General features: G+C 44.4%; 1 protein-coding gene across 2 annotated transcripts in view; it reads left to right on the top strand.

Moving 5' to 3' along the window:
* Positions 1-19,729, top strand: part of STX18 (syntaxin 18) — a 119,577-nt gene that overhangs the window by 71,948 nt on the left and 27,900 nt on the right. For both annotated transcript variants that reach the window (XM_081240565.1, XM_081240566.1), the window contains exons 3-5: positions 10,060-10,175; positions 11,195-11,272; positions 11,432-11,498. In XM_081240565.1, the coding sequence (XP_081096691.1) occupies positions 10,060-10,175; positions 11,195-11,272; positions 11,432-11,498 (261 nt within the window). The remainder of the gene's footprint in view (positions 1-10,059; positions 10,176-11,194; positions 11,273-11,431; positions 11,499-19,729) is intronic.

The raw sequence follows: 19,729 nt of genomic DNA, 5'->3' as shown, positions 1-19,729 counted from the left end.
CAGTTGATAAAGAAAGCACCTCTAATTTCCTGCCAGAGGTGGGAGGGAGGGAGAGAAAGAGAGAGCGAGGATGCCAGAGTCAAGTCAACCTGACAGAGATGGATGTGTTCTCAGCGTGATCACTAGTGAAACCTAGGGTGGCGGCAGAGGTTAGGTCTGCAGGTGGGTGACCTTGCTGAAGGCTCCTGAATTAGACGCACTCAGCCATGTGTGCCACTGAACGGTCACAGCCCCGGAGCACAGAGGCCCCTGATAGCATATGAGAGAGAGGGCAGGCAGATCCCAGAGGAGAGGGGAGAGAGGAGCCGTGGCTCGATGAGTGTTCACGCCCATGCCCAGGTCCTTCTGCCAGGCTGCCAATCAGAGAAGTCCCTGCCCCCAAGGGAGGGGCAGGAGGGAGAAGGCTGAGGTTAGGTGTCACGCTAAAAGAGTGGATTCATGTAGAAACATGAGGACCAGGGAATAAGCATTCCCCTCCACGCCCTACATTCTCTCCAGATGGAGAAAGGCCATCCTTACCTTCTCCCATCAAGCTCCCCCTCCCAAAGGTGGTAGACTGTTTAAAGCCTTTCTTTTTTTACTACTCTGCCTCCCAGTGCAATGTGCTGGCCTTGGCTTGTTCCTGAGAAGATTTTGGATGAAGTGTGACCATGGAATGGAGAGAAATATTACCTTCAGACCCATAAGGCTATGTTAGCTTGGCATAATTAGGAAGCTGTAATCTTTTCCACAATGTAGAGCTCAGACTTTATTGACCCATTTAATTTTTTTAAAATAATGACATTTTACTAGAGCAGAACAGCATGCAACCTAGGTAGCCTCTGGCTGGATCTCTTGAATGATTTTAATTAAAACTAATTCCTCCACTTCTGGTAGATGTACATTTTCCTCAATATCCTGGCAACAAAACAATACCACCTGGGGGAGAAACTTTCTTGGTTTTTGTTGTTGTTACTAATAGAATAACCGTACTGTCAATTTCCAGTTTAAAAGGTTAATATATAATGTCTCCTAAAGGAACATCACCTTTTAATTGAGTAATCAGTTTTATCAAATTAACCTTTAGACCTTTTCAATTTCACTGAGCTGAGTTTCCATTAAGTCAAAATAGAGTAGGAGGATGTTAATCTAATGTTCTTGGAATTAGTCGTTTATAGGTCTGCTCCATCCACAGGGTACATAGCCACTTGGAAGTGGGTACCTGTCTTATTTATTTGTTCCTGACCCCGTTAGCCTCCGTTTCCGGAGAGATGGTTTCTATTAGGGGCGGCACAGGACTCGCCACCCCTCTGCTCACTGCTCTCACTCTGCCCGCCTTGACCTGACTGGGGAGTTGGGAGGAGGGTGGAGCGTGCTTGCCCAGCCCCTTCCCCTCTCTCTTGGGTCTTCTGCCTCAGGTAGGGCACATTCTGTCAGGGTTACCATGTTAAGCCAGGCTAGTTAAGAAAACAAAATATTGGGGAGGGTTGGGATAGGGAAATAGGTCTCTGTTGCTTTTCAGGTTCTGCTGAGGGGAGGACCCTCCATTCCCCAGGAACCTGTGGGCTTCCTTCTCTCCTTCCAACGACCCCCCGCCCCCGAAAATGTGGACCCTGGGCTTGGGGCGTGGGAAGGTGCCGCACTGAGGGAGGAGGGGAGCCTGGCCTCCTGGTTGGCCCTGGGAAGAGCCTCAGGCTTACTCCTCCCTCTTCTCTTGGGGTCCTGTCATCAGGATGGACACATTCCCTGCCCCTCTGTGCCTCCACTTTTCCAGGGAAGGCTCTGGAAGCGGGGTGCCTGCAGGTCTTGGGTGGGAGTGAAGTAAATCCGGGAGGGACCTATTAAGGAGCACAGTTGTGTAGCTGTGTGTCAGGCCTCTTCAGGTCGGCCTCATGCATTAAGTTAGGTCATTCAGAAAGTATTTGGCTCTTGCGATATTGATTTATCAGCCTACTAAATCCTAGGTATTGCTCGTGATGATGGGATGCAGCAATGAACAGACAGACAAATGTCCCTGCCTTTATGGAACTTATATTTTGGAGAGGAAGATAGACAAGAAACAAAATAAATGAGTAAAACATAAGTGTTAGAGCAGGATAAATGCTTTTAGGGGGAGGGGAAATAGAAAATGTCAGGGAGGGTACAAGTTTATAACGTAGCTTAAGGAAGGACTTTTTAAGATGGGGGGGACATTGAGTAAACACCTAAAAGAAGTAAGTAGTCAGTTTATATAGTTATCATCCAGGGAAAGGACATTCCAGAAGGAGAAGATGGCAGCAAGTGTAAGGTCCTAATGCAGGAGTATGTCTGGAGGGTTCAAGGAACAGCAGGGAGGCCAGGGTGGCTGGAGCAGGAGGGACTGAGGAGTGTGTGGGGTTGAAGATGAGCTCAGAGGGGGCAGCAGCCAGATCTCCTGAGCTGTCTTACGGCTCATGTAGCTCCTGTGAGGACCTCGGCTTTTACTCTTAGGGGGGAAGCACTAGAAGATCTGTACAGAGGGTTGATAGGGTCTGCCTAACTTTCTAACAGGATCAATAAAGCTAGTGTGTTAGAATAATCTGTGGAGGGACACGACAGAAGCAGCAGACCAGCTGGGAGGCTACGGTTAGTCCAGGTGAGAGATGCCGATGGCATGGCCCAGAGGGGTTAGCAGTGGGTGTGATAACGAGGTCACATTCTGGAATTATTTTGAAGGTAGAGCCAATGAGATTTGTTAATGGATTAGCTGTGAGCTGGGAGAGAAAAAGAGGTGCAAGGGTGACTTCAGGTTTGGGGCCTGAGCAACTAGAAGGAATGGAATTGCCATCAACCCAGATGGGGGAGCATGTTTGAAGAGAGCGGGCAGGAGCTCAGTTTGGGGTATATTTGCAACACAGGTTAAACATCTGAATAGAGATGTTGAGCCGGCAGTTAGATATACGTGTCTCAGGTTCAAGGAGAGGTTCAACCTGAAGACATAAACTTGGACTTGTCATTGTAGAGCTGGTATATACGCTGACAAAAAAAAAGCCACGAGCCTAGCTGAACTCACCAAGGGAGCAACGTAGACAGTGGAGAGAATGAGGGACTGAGGGTAAAAGGTATCAACAAAAAGCCTGAAAACGAGCAGCCGGGGAGATAGGAGGGGAGGTAGGAGGGAAACGGGAGAGTGTATTGCCGGGGAAGACAGAGGGAGAAAGCAAATCAGGGGGAGGGGACCCATTAGCTCCATCCAATCTGTAGAAAGTAACCAAGGGGAGGGATGACCCAGCGGTGACCTTGGGCAGTGAGGACCACAGTGTGGGGATGAGGGCAAAAGGCCCTTTGGATGGGGTCGAGAGAGAATAGTCAGGAAGATGGGGGCAGGGTTGTAAGCGTCTCAGAGGAGTTTGACTGAAAAAAGCCTGGAAATTGGACAGTAACTGGTAGGAGACATGGATTTGAGAGATTTTTTTTTTTTTTTTTTTTTTTTTTTTTTGCAGTACGCGGGCCTCTCACCGTTGTGGCCTCTCCCGCTGCGGAGCACAGGCTCCGGACGCGCAGGCCCAGCAGCCATGGCTCACAGGCCCAGCCGCTCCGCGGCATGTGGGATCCTCCTGGACCGGGGCACGAACCTGTGTCCCCTGCGTCGGCAGGCGGACTCTCAACCACTGTGCCGCCTGGGAAGCCCTTTTCTTTTGTTTTTTAAGTTGGGAGAAATAACAGCGTGTTTGTATGTGGCTAGGAAAGATCCAGTAGACGGGGAAAATTGATTTTATTAGGAACTAACACATGTAGTGTGCACTGTGTGCCAGACACTGCCTAAGCACCGTGTCTGCGCAGTAATTCTTTTACGGTTGATGGTGCACGAGAGAGAAAGGAGAATCACTGGGGCCAACCTGGTGCCCAGGTGGAGGGGCAGAGCTAGGAGATGGACACCTCATCCTTAGTAGCTGGGGATAAGGCACAGTGTGCCGGCCCATGGGAAGCGAGGTGGGGAGAGCTTGGAGGAGCTCTCAGAAACCAGGAAGCACAGTTACTACTGATGCTGCAGATGGGGACGGAGGTGTTGGAGGTTTGAGCTGTGAGGAGAAGATAGGAAACAGGCACCTGGGAGAGTGGGAAGGCAGACACAGTGAGGACATAGCGCGTAATTGCCAGGCACCATTAGGGGGCCATGTGTGGTTAGTAATCATATAAAGCCAATATTTTGATCTCTGTCTGATTCCCACTTGATCCTAAATTCAGCTGCTGGTGAGCTAGTAACTCTCCATTCTCTGTACAGCGCCGGTCTCCGGACTCTTAACTCCAGATGGCCCTTCTCTCATTGCTTCCCACTCCTGGCATTCTTCCAGGAGCCAGACTTTTCCTATAGCCCTCAGAAGTTTAGGATGGAAAGAGTCAGATCAATTAAACAAAATCCAGGCAACCAAATATTTTTTGAGTGTCCATCATGTGAAAGCAGTCTGTTATTAGTTTGTGGACTGCACCAGTGTTCTGTTCTCTTTATCAGGCCGCGGTGAACGTCAGTAACCTCAGCCCTGTGTCAGCTTTGTGGCCACTGTGCTGTATGCCACAGTGACTTTTCTCTTTCTCCTTCATAAATTATAGAACTTCAGAACTTTACTTTGTCTAGATTTTATCACAAAGTGTTTAGAAGACCATTTGCCCTGGTTTCACTTTTGAAAACAAAGTATCAATCGTGGAGCATCTAGTCTCAAGAGCATTACTTCTGTCCTTTTGAGTTGAAATATAGGGACAAGTGTTAGTAGCAGCTTCTTGCTTTCATATTTCCAATTCTTTCTCCTCTTCCTTCTGTGCTCTTTGTTTCTACTACTGTCTCTTGCTCACCCAAGCCCCAGATCTCAGGGTCTGCTGATGCTTTGCCTCCAACATCTACTCTGTTCCTGACGATTTTTACATCTCAGATCCATCACCTCTTTTCAGTCTTGCCACCCACGCTCTACCATTGCTCCTGTCTTCAGTTCGACAGAAATTTACTAGCCCCTACCTCTTCTAGGGATATAAAGATGAATAAGGCAGGATTCTCTGCCTGATTTCCATAACCCATCACCTGATCTTCCCCCTCTCTTCCAGCTAATGTGGAATTGCCACATTTATCTTCATCAAGCTCTGCCTTTCCACTGGCTACAGAATAAAACTCCTCAAGTCATACTAGAGGCCCACCAAGAACTCATCGCTTCTACCTAGCCTGTGCTCCAACCAAACTGAACCACTGACTGTTCTCCGGACAGGCTCCCTCTCTCCCGATTCCGTTCTATTGCTCAGAGTGTCTGCTCTTGTCTCCCACGGCTACATCCTGCCTTTCAAGATTTAGTTCATAGATCACCTTCCTTCTGATTAGCTAATAGGGAATAAGCATCCCCTCTTCTGAACTCTTCTACCTTTTTTTTTTTTTTTGGCGGTACGCGGGCCTCTCCCACTGCGGAGCACAAGCTCCGAACGTGCAGGCTCAGCGGCCATGGCTCATGGGCCCAGCCGCTCCGCGGCATGTGGGATCTTCCCAGACTGGGGCACGAACCCGTGTCCCCTGCGTCGGCAGGCAGACTCTCAACCATTGCGCCACCAGGGAAGCCCTCTTCTACCTTTAATGACTCAAGAAGTGCCTTGAGCCGTGGTTAAGAGTATGGAGCCAGGATGCCTTGGTTCAAATCCCAACTCTGCTAATTCCTAGCTGTGTGACCTTGGCAAGTTACTTAACCTCTCTGTGCCTCAGTTGCTTCATGCGTAAAATGGGAATTATAATAGTACCCACCTCATAGAATTTTGATAATTAAGTGGGTAAATATATGTGAAGTGCTTAGAACAGTGAATTAGTGTTAGTGTTAATGCATGGAGAGTGTTATATGGCTATTAACCTTTGTTTATGATGTATAGTTGTGTACATAAGCCTGTGGACATTACCTATTGTGATATAGTTTATTGAGAGCAGGGTCTGTATTTTGTTCATGTCTGTAGCCCAGATATTAACAGTTTCATTTCATAATGTATATTGGGCATATACTATGGGCAAGGTACTGCACTTGCTCATATTTAATATTTATAGCAAAAATGAGATTGTGGTCTTTAACTTTTGTCCACACCTTTTCAGTAACCTTTGGAACAGAGTCTAAAATAACTTACATTATTCTCTCTTCTCCTCTGTCTTCAGGAAGTATCTAATTGCATATTAAATTAATAGGCAGAATGTCAGTGGTATTTTGTAATTTTGAACTTGCCCTTTCTTAATGTAGTAATCAACCAGATAATTTTTAAAAGCCTATTCCTTTAAATTTCTGAACCAGCGAATAAACTTACTCCTCTGTTTTTTTCCTTGTTTTTCCCTGAAATAAATTGACTAATCCAAACCTATACCTAACATAATCTCCTTAAACTGAATCTAATATTTAGATAAATTGAAGTCTGTAATAAAATTATTCCTCTGCACATCATAAAGCAAATAAAATCAAAGTTTGAAAAAGTTATGTGTGCATGTCCTGTGAGAATATGTCTTTTGGAATTATTTGCCAGAAGGTTAACCTTTTCCAAATAGTAGTAATTTTGTTATGGTGATACTTAATTTGGGGCTCTGTCACTGGCAAGCGTTCGTTACTTTTGATGAGTGTTTCAAATGCCGATTATATATCTAGTGCTGTTCTTAAAACATCACAGAAGAATCAGAGTTTGAGCCCTTTCTCAAGTTGCTCCATCTCCTCATCTGTCATGTCCTAAACTTTCCGTGCCGTCTTTGGCCCCGCACTTTACCATCTTTCCTTCCACACCTGTGCTTTCTTCTGTGCTCTGTGTCCTAGGTGTCTCCTTATTTACCTCCACACCCAGTCAGCCCAGTCTTGTAGACCCAGTCTATGAGATCTCTGTCAGATCTGTTATGCTTCCTCTCCCCCACTGACATGGCCTTGCCCAGGCTCTGTTCGTCTCTTCCTGGATGCTCAGTGCCCTCTTAACTGGGGTCTGATTTCATCCACCTCCAGGCCAGCAACCACAGAAGACCCCATGCAAAATGCAGATTCCTCTGTTTAAAATCCTCCAATGACTACACTAGCCGGCAGTCCCCACCTTCTGTACCACAGGGACTCCTTTCCAGTTGATAGTGGCATATTTGTATTTTGTATGATTGTTGTATTTGGGGGAACCTCTTGATACTGAAGAAACAGCTAATGCAGATTTGGTAACCTTAAATAAATGTGGACTTATCATAATCCCGTCTGCATTCCTTTGGAAAATTGTGTAGACATATGCTAAACACATTGAGCATGGAGTCACTGACCAGGTGCATGTGATGTGCTGCCCCTTGAAATAAATTAGGGGGTCCCAGAGGTCCATAGCTGGGATGCTTCGTTTACAGGGACCACCTGGTATACTTCTGTTTTCCCTTTCATTCTCAGACGTGTCCTGTTGTAGATCATACGTTATGTGGTCATTCCAACCATGACCCACAGGCTGGGGATTTGGAGCAGGTCTTCTCCCGCTGTCCCCTGTGTGGAGACTCTTCCTCTCCACGTGCCCAGCACCTCCCCTGCATGAACTGACCACTCCCCGCATGGGTCCCACTGTCCACTTCCAGACCAGTGCCATCCACCACAGTTCCTGTGCCCCCCCGTGTCTGTGCCAGTCTCCCCTGTGGTGTGGTACCCTCTGTGGGAGTCAGAAATGAGCCTTACTTAATTAACTTTGAACCTCCAGCCCCGCCACAGTGCCTGACATATGGGGGGCTAGTATACAAGTGAGTGAATGAATGAATTTCAAGGATTAATAAGTAAATAAAATACATGTTAGGCACCGAGAATAGTGTCTGGCGTATCCTAAGTGCTCAGCCAATGTTAGCACACTTACTGCGTGGGGGATAGCATTTTTAGGTATTGGGGAAACAGAAGTAAATGAGACAAAGTCCCTGCTTTCATGAAGCTTGCATTCTCCTGGGAGGAGATGGACATTACTATTTCAGAGTGCTGTAAAGGAAAACAAGCCAGGTAAGGAACGTATAGTCAGAGAGGAGTAGTGTGATATGGGGAGCCGCAGCCCTCACGTCACAAAGCAGAGTGTGGGAGGGCAGCTTTGGAGCTGAGAGACAGTGACTTAATAACCAGCACAGACTATTTACAACAGCTGAGACATGGAAGCAGCCTAAATGCCCATCAACAGATGAATGGATAAAGAAGATGTGTATATATATATATATATATATATATATATATATATATATATATACACAATGGAATGTTACTCAACCATAAATTAGAATGAAATAATGCCATTTGAAGCCACATAGATGGACCTAGAGGTTATCATACTAAGTGTAGTAGGTCAGAAAGAGAAAGACAAATACCATATGATGTCACTTATATGTGGAATCTAAAAAATTGATACAAATAAACTTATTTACTAAACAGAAACAGACTTAGAAAACAAAGGGCTTATCAAAGGGGAAAGGGGTAGGGGGGGATAAATTAGGAGTTTGGAGATTAGCAGATACATACTGCTATATATAAAATAAACAACAGGGCTTCCCTGGTGGCTCAGTGGTTGAGGGTCCGCCTACCGATGCAGGGGACACGGGTTCATGCCCCGGTCCAGGAAGATCCCACATGCCACGGAGCGGCTGGGCCCATGAGCCATGGCTGCTGAGCCTGCACGTCTGGAGCCTGTGCTCCACAATGGGAGAGGCCACAGCAGTGAGAGGCCCGCGTACCGCATAAATAAATAAATAAATACATACATACATACATACATACATACATACATACATACATACATAAAAACAACAAGTACCTACTGTACAACACAGGGAGCTATATTCAACATCTTGCAGTAATCAATAATGGAAAAGAATCTGTATAACTGAAGAATCTGTATAACTGAATCACTTTGCTGTACACCTCAAACTAACAGAACATTATAAATCAACTATACTTCAATTTAAAACAAAAGAATTAGGGAGACTAAAAAAAATAAAAACTAAAAATAACCAACACAGGCAGTGACCACCACTGAGGGCGAGTGCTGGGTGCGGCACAGGGGGTGGTCGGTGGGGCTGGCTCCGGTCAGGCCGTGTGAGCAGAGATGCGAGGACAGAGAGAGGGCAGGCGTCTGCTGGGAGAGAGCCCAGGCTGCCGAAGGTTGTGTGTCTGATTGGGGGATAGCAAGGAGGCCAGTGTGACTGGAGCGAAGTGAATGGGGGCGAGAGGCAGGAAGTATATGGTCACAGGTGGAGGTTGGGAATATCAGGACTTTGTATTTTATTCTCAGTGAGGATGGGAATGGGGGCTAGTGCGGCTGGTGGAATATCAGGACTTTGTATTTTATTCTCAGTGAGGATGGGAACGGGGGCTAGTGCGGCTGGTGGGTGGAAGTGGAGTGATTATCTAAGGTCCCTTTTAACTTGACATTTTGTGATTCTGAATTTCAGCTGTAGTGTCCATGGTGTCTCATCACTGTTCATAATAATGCTGCAGCACCCACCCATGTCTTACAGAAATGAGCACAGAGATATAACTACAACAGCTTCAGGGTGCAGCATTACTGAAAGTGGGCACCCTTACTTGTTCAGTAACTTTAGAGTTTTAACTGATTATCAGGGAATGTGAAATGGTTCTAAAGCTCTTTCATTGTGAGTTTTGAAGACCGCTTGTCAACACGGGAGAAATGCCAGCCTGAAACAGCTCTTCACAAATGGTGTCCCCGCAGCGCTCTCCATGCAGCCCCCAGGGGTTCCTCTGGGGGACTCCGACTCTGTCAGTGTGCTTTGTGACAGCCATCAGTAGCTGCCCCGCTGTTCTCAAAGTCAAAGCCCACACTCTTAACAAGGCCTGTGTGCTCCAGCCCCTGATTCCACTCCAGGCCCGCCACACTCTCTCGCTGGCGTGGCCTGCTCCAGTTTGGTCTGCAGGAAGCTTTTCCTACCTGACGGCCTTCGTAAGTGTTGGTTCTACTGTCTAGAGTGTTCTCCCACCTCTCAGCCTGGCCAGTTCCTGCTCATCCTTCAAGTCTCAGCTTAAATGTCACTGCAACAGGGAACTTTCTTCTTCCTTTCACACCCCGTGACTCCATGTTTGGTCATTTGCTGCTGCCCTTTAATTTTGTCCCTCTCTCTCTCTTTGTTAGCCATGTCATGTCTGGATATGGGAGAATGACGGACACAGAACGAGACCAGATAGACCAGGATGCTCAGACATTCATGAGGACCTGCTCAGAAGCGATCCAGCAACTGAGAACACAAGGTGCCGTGCCCGAAAAGATGCAGCCAGCCAGCTGTGACTCAATTAAGTACTTACACGATGCATATGGCACAGCCGTGTGAAGCTCTCTTTTGTGTTCTTATTTCGATTTAGGTTTCAGAACTTTAAAGTTCTTTTTTCCTGATTAGTGTTTTAACCTAAGCTGTTAAAAATAATGAACAGGCCATGAATTCAAGATGGGAAGAGGGAGGCAGAAAGGACCTCTCCAGACAGAACCAAAAATTTACCAAGGGGCCAGGTTCAGAGAAGATGAACCATGTGTGGAGGTGTGTGCATGTGTGCCTGTGTTCTGGGTGGCACTGAGAGGGGAAGCAGTTGATGGCATGTGGACAAGGATGCAAGGTCTCTAAACTCTCTACTTAGAGTATTAAAGTAAACTGTAGTATCAGACTCTCATGGTTACGAGGAAGGCTCTGGAGCCTTGGCTGCTTATGTACCCACCCCAGCTCCACCATGTTCTGGCCATATGGCCTTTGGCAAGTCACTTAATCGCCCTGGGTCTCAGTTTCTTCATCTATAAAATGGAGATATTTCTTAGCGTATATTTCTTAGGTATATTAGGGTTTTTATGAGAATTCTCATGGCATCCTTAGAACAATAGCTAGCATTAGGGTTACTATTATCATCTCACTTTCACTGATGTTTAATTCTTTCTGAGGGACTGAGAAGGCTTCCTTGATTCTTTTTTAATTTGCTTAGGCAGATACAGATTACATAAACATAGCATAGAGTTCAAGTGGCCAGATGCTATTGTGCTTGACACAGACTTTTGTTTGGGAAGCTTCCATGGACAACCTGGAGAGTCTGTTGAAAGCTATAGACATTCCTGCCAGAAGAAAATCTTACTCTTTTAAAAATGTAATGTCACTTGACACAAGACTTGTTTTATAGCTGTATTTTTAAGAATACTTCGAATAAAGAAACTGTTGTGAGGAAGCTGATGAATTGTTCTTCTGTATAATTGAATACAGAGCCCTGAATATTGTCCTTTTCTGTTACAGCCCACAAGGAGATACATTCCCAGCAAGTGAAGGAGCATAGGAGTGCTGTTTTGGATTTCATTGAAGATTACTTAAAAAGTACTTCATTTTATCTTAAAGGTCAAATGTGGCATTTCACAATAGATGGGATGCAACATTTAGCTTTGTTAGCTGAAGACTGTCCTGTCTCATTGTATTTAATGATACCTTTGCCTGAGAAGCAGTTTTAAGTGGTCTCTGCTATTTTCCCCTGAACAGGAGTATGTAAACTTTACTCAGAACAGAGAGCCATCCGAGTTAAGCGAGTGGTGGACAAGAAAAGATTGTAAGTATTGTCTCCATTGGTGTTCTTTAATTACTAATAGGGATGCTAATAATAGCAAATAAAGTTTGTAGAGCACTGTGCTTTAGAGTCAGACTGGGTTGCTATATAAACGTGAAAAATAAGCTAACGTAATCAGGATGTGTCATAATTAGTGAGATCAGTAGCAAGTTCAGGGTGGGGACTGGTACCATTGAGTAGCAAAACCTAGGACCTAAGAGCTCCAGCTTGCAGGCAGGCAGCCTGTGTTTAAATCCTGGCTTTGCTGTGTGACTGTGGGAAGATTGCTTAACTTCTCTGTGCCTTAGTTTCCTCACTTGTAAAATGGAAAGATTTATAATACCTACCTTGTTGGGTTGTTGTGAGAACAAAATGAGTTGATATAGGTAAAACACTTGCCATTGAGTGGTTAATATATGTTAACTTATACTATTATCTGCTCTTAAGCACTTACCATGTGTCAGGCACTATGTTTATTTCCTTTAGTCCTCACAGCCACTCTATTAATAAGTATTAGTACCCCATATTATAGAGGAAGTTGAGGCTCAGGGAATTTGGGTTACTTGCCCAGTGTCACATAGCTGAACTCAGATTTGAACGTCAGGTTAACCAGGGCAGATTTCTCAAACAATGGGCTTTGTGTTGGATGCTGAAAGAAAATAATCTGGGTAAGGGATTAGAGAGGAAGAAAGCAGTCCAGGCTCAGGCAGGAGGGCAGGCAGAGTATTTGCCCAAAGCAAGTCCTTGAGGAGAAGTTAGGGCCTTGATGGTGTGTGATTCGTGTTCACTGGGTCTCACACCCACCAGAGCAAGAGATGCCAATTCTGCTTCCTTATCTCAGGCGGACCTTGACACTTGAGACTTAACAGGTACCTTGAGTAAAGTGAGAAGGGGCTTTTGCAGCTGCCTCCTCAGTTCCTGGTTCTCAGCAGAGGTTTGGACGAATTAAGATCAGATGGGAATTGTTCTCATTTAGGCAGTGAAGTTCATCCTCGTCTCCTGTCAGATAGCTGCCCTGTGCCAATTACTTTGAGCAGAGGACCTTGAGGGAAATAACTGTGTGACCCTTCACAATGTAGTCCAGCCCCCCCTTCTAGTTCTTTCCTCACCTTACCCCAGAAGGCAACTGCCTAAAACATACATATACTTTTATCACTCCCTTGCTCCAGTGTCCTTACAAAGCTAAGCTTCACAGCATGACATTCCAGGCCCGTAACGATTTGTTTCTTAGTTGGTCTCCATGGATTTATGCTCTGACTCTACCTGACTGCTTTGTGTTCTAAAGAGGCCTTGTTCTTTGAAATTTTTATGCCTTAATCCTTGCTGATGTCTCTGCCCAGAATGCCCTTCACATATATATTTATATTCTCTGCCCCCGTCCCCTATATTCATGTGGCAAGCCAATTCCTATTTATACTTCCAGCCCCAGTTAGATGTTGCTTGCTCTTTAAGGACTTTGGCAGTTCCCATGGGCCATATTGGTGGCTCCTTCCTATGTAGGTTCCCTGCGCGTTGTCATGGTCAGGTATGACACTTCCACTCTTAGAAAGCTGCTAGTGCGCCCCCTTAGCCCAGTGTGCAGCATGATGCCTGTCCCAGTCTAGGGAAGCCACTCAGTAAGGACTGTGGAATGAATGAATGAATGGCAAGTTTCCTGAAGATAATTTGGCTGTAAGTAGAGTTGTTTTCATTGTCAAGTTGGATTGGTGGGTTCTTTGTTTTTGTATTATTTTGTTTACATTGGTGATGGTTATTGTTAAAAATCATTCTTATAAAATAGATTTGAGAAAACCAAGTTCTCATGTTTTATGGCATTGTTGCTACTCTCGTGTTTGTTTTTTTCTTGGTGAAAGAAAAACGTATTTGTTAGTAAAGGGGCAGTCTGATAGTTTTGTATTTTAAACCTTTCACAGTATAAGAGAAAAGTTATTCTCTGATGGTGTTTATTTTCATAGAATGGTAATATCACACTAATCTCTCACACCAAAGGGCTCTTATTCCAAACAGGGTGAAAATGTTTTGCCCGTAAAGGCAGACATAGTCTCAGCCGAGCTTTCTGGGGTTTTCCCTCCGTGCCTGCTCCATTTCTTAGAAGGATGCACCATGGTCAAGTGTAGCTCTCTTCATCCATCCCTAGGCACTGTGCTACCTGAGCTGGCAGTTTCACCTGCTGTTAGTTGCCTTAAGCTGAGCATGCAGATGGTGATAACTCTTGCTGGGGTCTCACCTCTGTTCTTCCTCCTGCTATGAGACTGAGAGTCCTTTGAAGACAGGGACCATTGTGTCTTTTCTCTCTGTGGTCCCAGTGCCTTAATCAGAGCCTAGCACAATATAGGTGCTCAGTTAAGCGTTCTTGAGTGAAGGAAGGAATGGGGCACAGGCACTCATTACAGGATCCTCAGGTCTATGTATTGAGAGCTTATAAAATGGAAAGGTTGTGGGCAGTATAGACACAGCATTGGCACAGGTGACCTTGTCATCCCCAAAGGGTTTGACGTACACTCATATCCTCCTGATCACCTGAAAGCACTAGTATTTTGGTTAAGATTTAAGTTGAAATAGCTATGGCCTGTAAGCCAAATCTAGCCTGTTTTTGTACAGCCCTCAAGGTGAACATGGTTTTTATATTTTTAGATGTTTGTAAAACAAGAAGCAAAAGAAAAAAAGAAGAATATGGGGATAGAGACCATATGTGTTCTTTCACAAAGCCTATAGTATTTCTCATCTGGCCCTTTACAGGAAAAGCATGCTGACCCCTGGCTTAGACCAAAGTCTCTGAGGCGAAGGGACACATTTTTGTTGTTTGTTCTTTGCAGTCCATCATGGACTGATGTGTCAAGTTCCACTGTGCAGGTCAAGTTCATAGCTTATGCTGCTGGTGAGCCACCACAGTAGTTTGATAACACCTGAAGTGGTCTATACCCTGTTCAGAGACAGGAGTCCCCTGATTAAATGGCAGTATCAAATTGCTATAAATGTTTCTAAATGTTTATTCTTCATTTTTGTACTTATTCGTAGCAGACCAGTAACAAACAGTTCATAGTCTCATACTGGTCTGCAGACCATACTTTGAGTAGCACTGGCCTGAAAATCACCCAGTATGGAGTAGATGCCCAGTAAATATCTTTAAGTGTGAAGATGGCTTAAGGTAGTGTGAGATATTGCTGCTCTGTGGGAGTACAGGGTACCTGTGCCAGAGTGGGTACCTTAGACTGAAAGCCATCTTTGAAATGAGAGTGCTATAATATTAGGTATCAAAAATATCTCCTTTCTACCCAGAGTCTTTGTTGGGGGCATAAAAGAACTATAAGAGCTATGCCTGACTCTGGAATATTAATCATTTTTCTCTAATATTTGTACAGGGCTTTATTTAAGGTTTGCAAAGAACTTCTTCCACATATTTTCTTGTTTTAAAACTGGAAAATCTGTTTCTCTCCCTCTCTTCTATCTCTAGCTGTTCTTAAATTTTAAATAAAATCCCAAAGTCTTTCAAATAAGGGACCTGGAAACAGGTGTTGGCCAGGTGGAAACTGTTTTGATTGCTGTTATGAAATGCTCAGCTTTCAGTTAGAGAAATCAGTTTAAGTAAATCATGGAGCATAAACTGATCTTTCCGATGACTTTTTTTTTTTTTTTTTTTTTTTTTTTTTTTTTTTTTTTTTTTTGCGGTATGCGGGCCTCTCACTGCTGTGGCCTCTCCTGTTGCGGAGCACAGGCGCCGGACGCGCAGGCTCAGCGGCCATAGCTCAGGAGCCCAGCCATTCCGCGGCATGTGGGATCTTCCCGGACCGGGGTGCGAACCTGTGTCCTCTGCATCGGCAAACAGACGCTCAACCACTGCGCCACCAGGGAAGCCCCCCGATGACTTTTTAAAAATAGCTTTTTTCAAATTGCCTTCAACTAGTTAATCTGTAATTTCCCTGAGGTCCTCAGTAGACATTCTGTGTATAATTAGATCTGTTTTTATCACTTAAAAAAAAAAAAGCACTCAACTTCATCTACGTCTGCTGCATTGCAGTCTTTTATTCATTTTAAATTAAAAACTGGCACATTAGCATACCCTGGACACAAAGGGCGACAGACGTTAATGGAACCCTTTATTTAAAAGTCAGTGAAGCCCCTCTCCTTCCTGAACAATTCAGTCCCGCAGCCATGGAGTGGGGCAGCGTAAGGCGCGTGTCTGCAGCTTCGGGGAGCTGTCATTTCCCAGGGTAGGTCAGAGTCTGAACAAGCTGAGGAAGGGTGGCTCAGCATGGGCAGTGAGAGCCCGAGCAAGGACAGGGGCGTGTCCACATGGGGGAGGAGTGGCAGTGGAGGTGGCAAGTTGGTGATATACAAGGGGGACTGATCAAATAATAAGTATATACGGATAATGGGAGCCAGGTTTCACACTCTCAGGGGAGTGAAAGGGAAATTGGATTGGAATGAAAAGTACTGGTGTGAACTCATGGTTTTCATTTTACATAGGTAGATATGGAAATGAAATATGGTTGTAAATGTGTATGCGTGTCTAGGTCTGCAAACACATACACATATTTTCTGGTTCTGTCCACTGAGAGGGTCTGGATGCACCGACATCCCAGTAGCAGTAAGAATACTTAGCACTCAGATCTTGGCTTCTTAATAGCAATTTCAGCTTCCAGGAACCAGCGCTCCTTGGAGAAATGGCTGATTCTGGGGCTGGGTCAGGGAAAGTATAAAATGAGGCTGGAACATTTTGTTGTGCCAGATAGCAAGGAATGAACGGCTCAGAGAGTAATGGGGACATGCAAAAAGGACACAAGCCAGTTTGAAGGGGCTTCCGCTGACCAAATTAGAGACAATTGGAGCGTCAAAATACATGGTAGCAGATTATAACCCATTGAATAAAGTAGGGCATCATGAGCCCATCTAGAGAGGAATAAATAAATGAGTAAATTGAAAGTTTGACATTGATAATTGCATAGTATCTAAGCAGTCCCTCCCCCAGGACTTATTAATTACAAAGAGGAAAAGAGTAACTTTACGGTTACAGCCACTACCTTAATCAGGTGATCAAAGTGAAATCATGTACAGCCTACAGCCTGATAGGATGAAATGAGAAGTATGGAAATAGAATATCACTTCTATCATATCATATTGTTTTTACACCAGAGATGCATAACCTGAATCCAACCGCGAGGAAAGGTCAGACAAACTCAAATTGAGGGATGTCTTACAGAATAACTGGCACATTATTGTGTATCGAGGATTTGAAACTCAAGGAAAGGCTAAGATCTGTTCAATCCAAAGGAGACTAAAGAGAAACGACAACTAGATGCCGTCAGTGTGTGACTCTGAACTGAATTTTTTTCTTATAAAGGATATTATTGAGATCTGGTCACATTAGAATGGGGTCTAAGGAGAGGATGGGAGAAATGTATCAATGTGAATTTCCTGATACGGATGGTTGTATTCTGACTGTATCAAAGAATACTCTTGTTTTTAGGAAATACTAAAATATTCAGAGGTGAAGGGGCATCAGGTTGGCAACTTACTCTCCAATAGTTCAGGAAAAAGCATTCTTCATACTACAGACTTCTCTGCATGTGATTATTTCACAATAAAATAAAACCCCACAAGATCCCATTTCACACATGTTAGAATGGCTAAAATAAAAGTGATAAATGTTAGGGAGGATATGCAGCAACTGGAACTCTCATTTATTGCTGGTTAATAATTGGAACTCTGATTTATGGCTACTTACTTCTAATAAAGTAACTCTTTATTAGAACCATCCAGGGACTTCCCTGGTGGTGCAGTGGTAAGGCTCCACGCTCCCAATGCAGGGGGCCTGGGTTCAATCCCTAGTCAGGGAACTAGATCCCACATGCCAAAACTAAGGAGCTGGCGAGCCGCAACTAAGGAGCCCGCCTACCGCAACTAAGACCCAGCACAACCAAATAAATAAAAAGAAATTTAAGAAAAAGAAAAGAAAAGTGTGTATTAACAACCAATTTATAAAAAAAAAAAAAACAGGGCTTCCCTGGTGGCGCAGTGGTTGAGAGTCCGCCTGCCGATGCAGGGGACACGGGTTCGTGCCCCTATCCCGGAAGATCCCACATGCCGCGCAGCGGCTGGGCCCGCGAGCCATGGCCGCGGAGCCTGTGTGTCCGGAGCCTGTGCTCCGCAACGGGAGAGGCCACAGCAGTGAGAGGCCCGCGTACAGCAAAAAAAAAAAAAAAAAAAAAACAAAAAAGAACCAGCCAAATAGTTCTCCAAAGTTAAATGACCACCCAATGACCCAGCAATTCCACACCTAGGTTCTTTATGCCTAGAATGTCCTTTCTGCTTTTCTGTGCCTGGCAAAACTTTACTCCTCTTTCAAGAGTTTGCCTAAGTGACACTTCCCCTGAGAAGTCCCCAGTTATTTCTACTCTCTGAATTAGTAGCAGTAAGAATTTATAAAGTACTTACCTTTTCCATAGTACTTTTTATTTTAGTCTGCTGTGTTATTTAGTCTTTGCAATGACTTTGAGTGTTAATATTGGAAGGATACCAGAAGCTAGGTTTCTCATTATCAAAGAAGTGAAACGGAAAAAGGCAGAAGGAACCTTGCTTTATTGGTTGGAACAGAAGATACGGGAAGCTGCTCTACAGATATGGAAACTGAGGCCCAGTGCTTACAAGGTGAGCCAGGGCAGCACCTACTACGCGCCAACCTCTGTGCTAGGGCCCTTGTCACGGGTGATCTCATTCAATGTTTACAAGAACCTTTTTAGAAAAGCGCTATTTAATTCATTTTGCAGATGAAGAAAACTCAGACAAAGAGGATTTAAGAAAACAAAACAAAAAACCTGTCACATTGCAGATAAGTGGCAGACTAGAGGCTACTCTGCAGATAAGCTGCAGACTAGGATCCAAGCCCACTTTTGTCTCCAAACATATTTCTAAACATATTTATCTTTCTCAGGCAGTCAATCAGCCAATGGTTTAAGGACCCAGTCTCCAACCACCATGGATGTTTGGAATTACTGGAGTAACCTGTCAGCCAAGACAGTCTAGAAGGACATCAGACCAGTCCTACTGAGGAACATGGCTGAGGACAAGGCTGTGCACACTCAAACAGCTTGTGGCTGCCCCCCCACTCCCGAGACCTCTCCCCTGCTGATCTACCAAGACTCCTCAAATCCTTCCCTCTCCACAGCACCAACCCAGAAGATGAGCACTAGTTGGCCCCTAATTGGAAGACCCTGCTGAGTCCCTTGCACTGATTACAGCAGTGTCTCCCTTCTCTGAATTTTTTTATTTTTTTATTTTTTTTAGATCTTTGGCCACACCACGCAGCATGTGGGATCTTAGTTCCCAAACCAGGGATCGAACCCATGCCCCTTGCAGTGGAAGCATGGGGTCTTAACCACTGGACCACCAGGGAAGTCCCTGAATTTTTTGAATTACTAATGGATTTTGTCAGCTGTTTTCTTGTTTCCATTGGTCTGCATCTTGTCAGAATAAAAAATGTATGTTTCTTCAGGATTTCACAAGACTATCCAACCCCTCTGCCTTTTCTTATTACCCAGTGATAGTAGCAGCAGTTGTAAGAGTGGTAGTAATAGCTCATTTTTTCAGCTCTTGTTCTAGACTGTGGTCTAGAGCACCTTTTCCTCTGCTTATTGACCATTCGTATATTTTCTTCTTTGAGATATCTGTTCAAGTCTTTAACCCATTTCTTTACCGGATTGTTTGTCTTTTTATTGTTGACTTGTAATGGAGTTATTTTTGTATAGCCTGCATACAAGTTCCTTGCTGGATGTGTGCTACAAATATGTTTCCCTGTTCTGTGGCTTGTCTATTCATTTTCTTAAAGGTGTCCTTTGATGAGCAGAAACTCTTAATTTTGAGGAAGTCCAATTTATCTGTTTTTATATTGTCTACCAAGCTATTCTTTCATGTTTTCTTCTAGGATCTTTGTGATTCTAGGTTTTATGTTTAGGCCCATCATCTATCTCAGATTAATTTTTTGATATAGTGAGATGAGGTTGAGGTTCATTTTATTCCATATAAATATCCACTTATTCCAGCAATATTTCAACTTTCTTTTCCTCATTGAATTGACCTGGCACCTTTGTCAAAAATCAATTGACCATACATATATATCTGTTTCTGGACTCTTTATTCAGTGTTATTAATCAGATTTTTCTTATTCTGGTACCTCACTATCTTGATTACTGTGGCTTTGTAGTAAATCTTGAAGTCAGCTGATGTTAGTCCTCCAA

Source organism: Mesoplodon bidens (assembly GCF_964165515.1).
Source record: "Mesoplodon bidens genome assembly, chromosome: 1".
Lineage (NCBI taxonomy): Eukaryota > Metazoa > Chordata > Mammalia > Artiodactyla > Ziphiidae > Mesoplodon > Mesoplodon bidens.
This window is presented reverse-complemented; position numbering and strand designations above follow the sequence as displayed.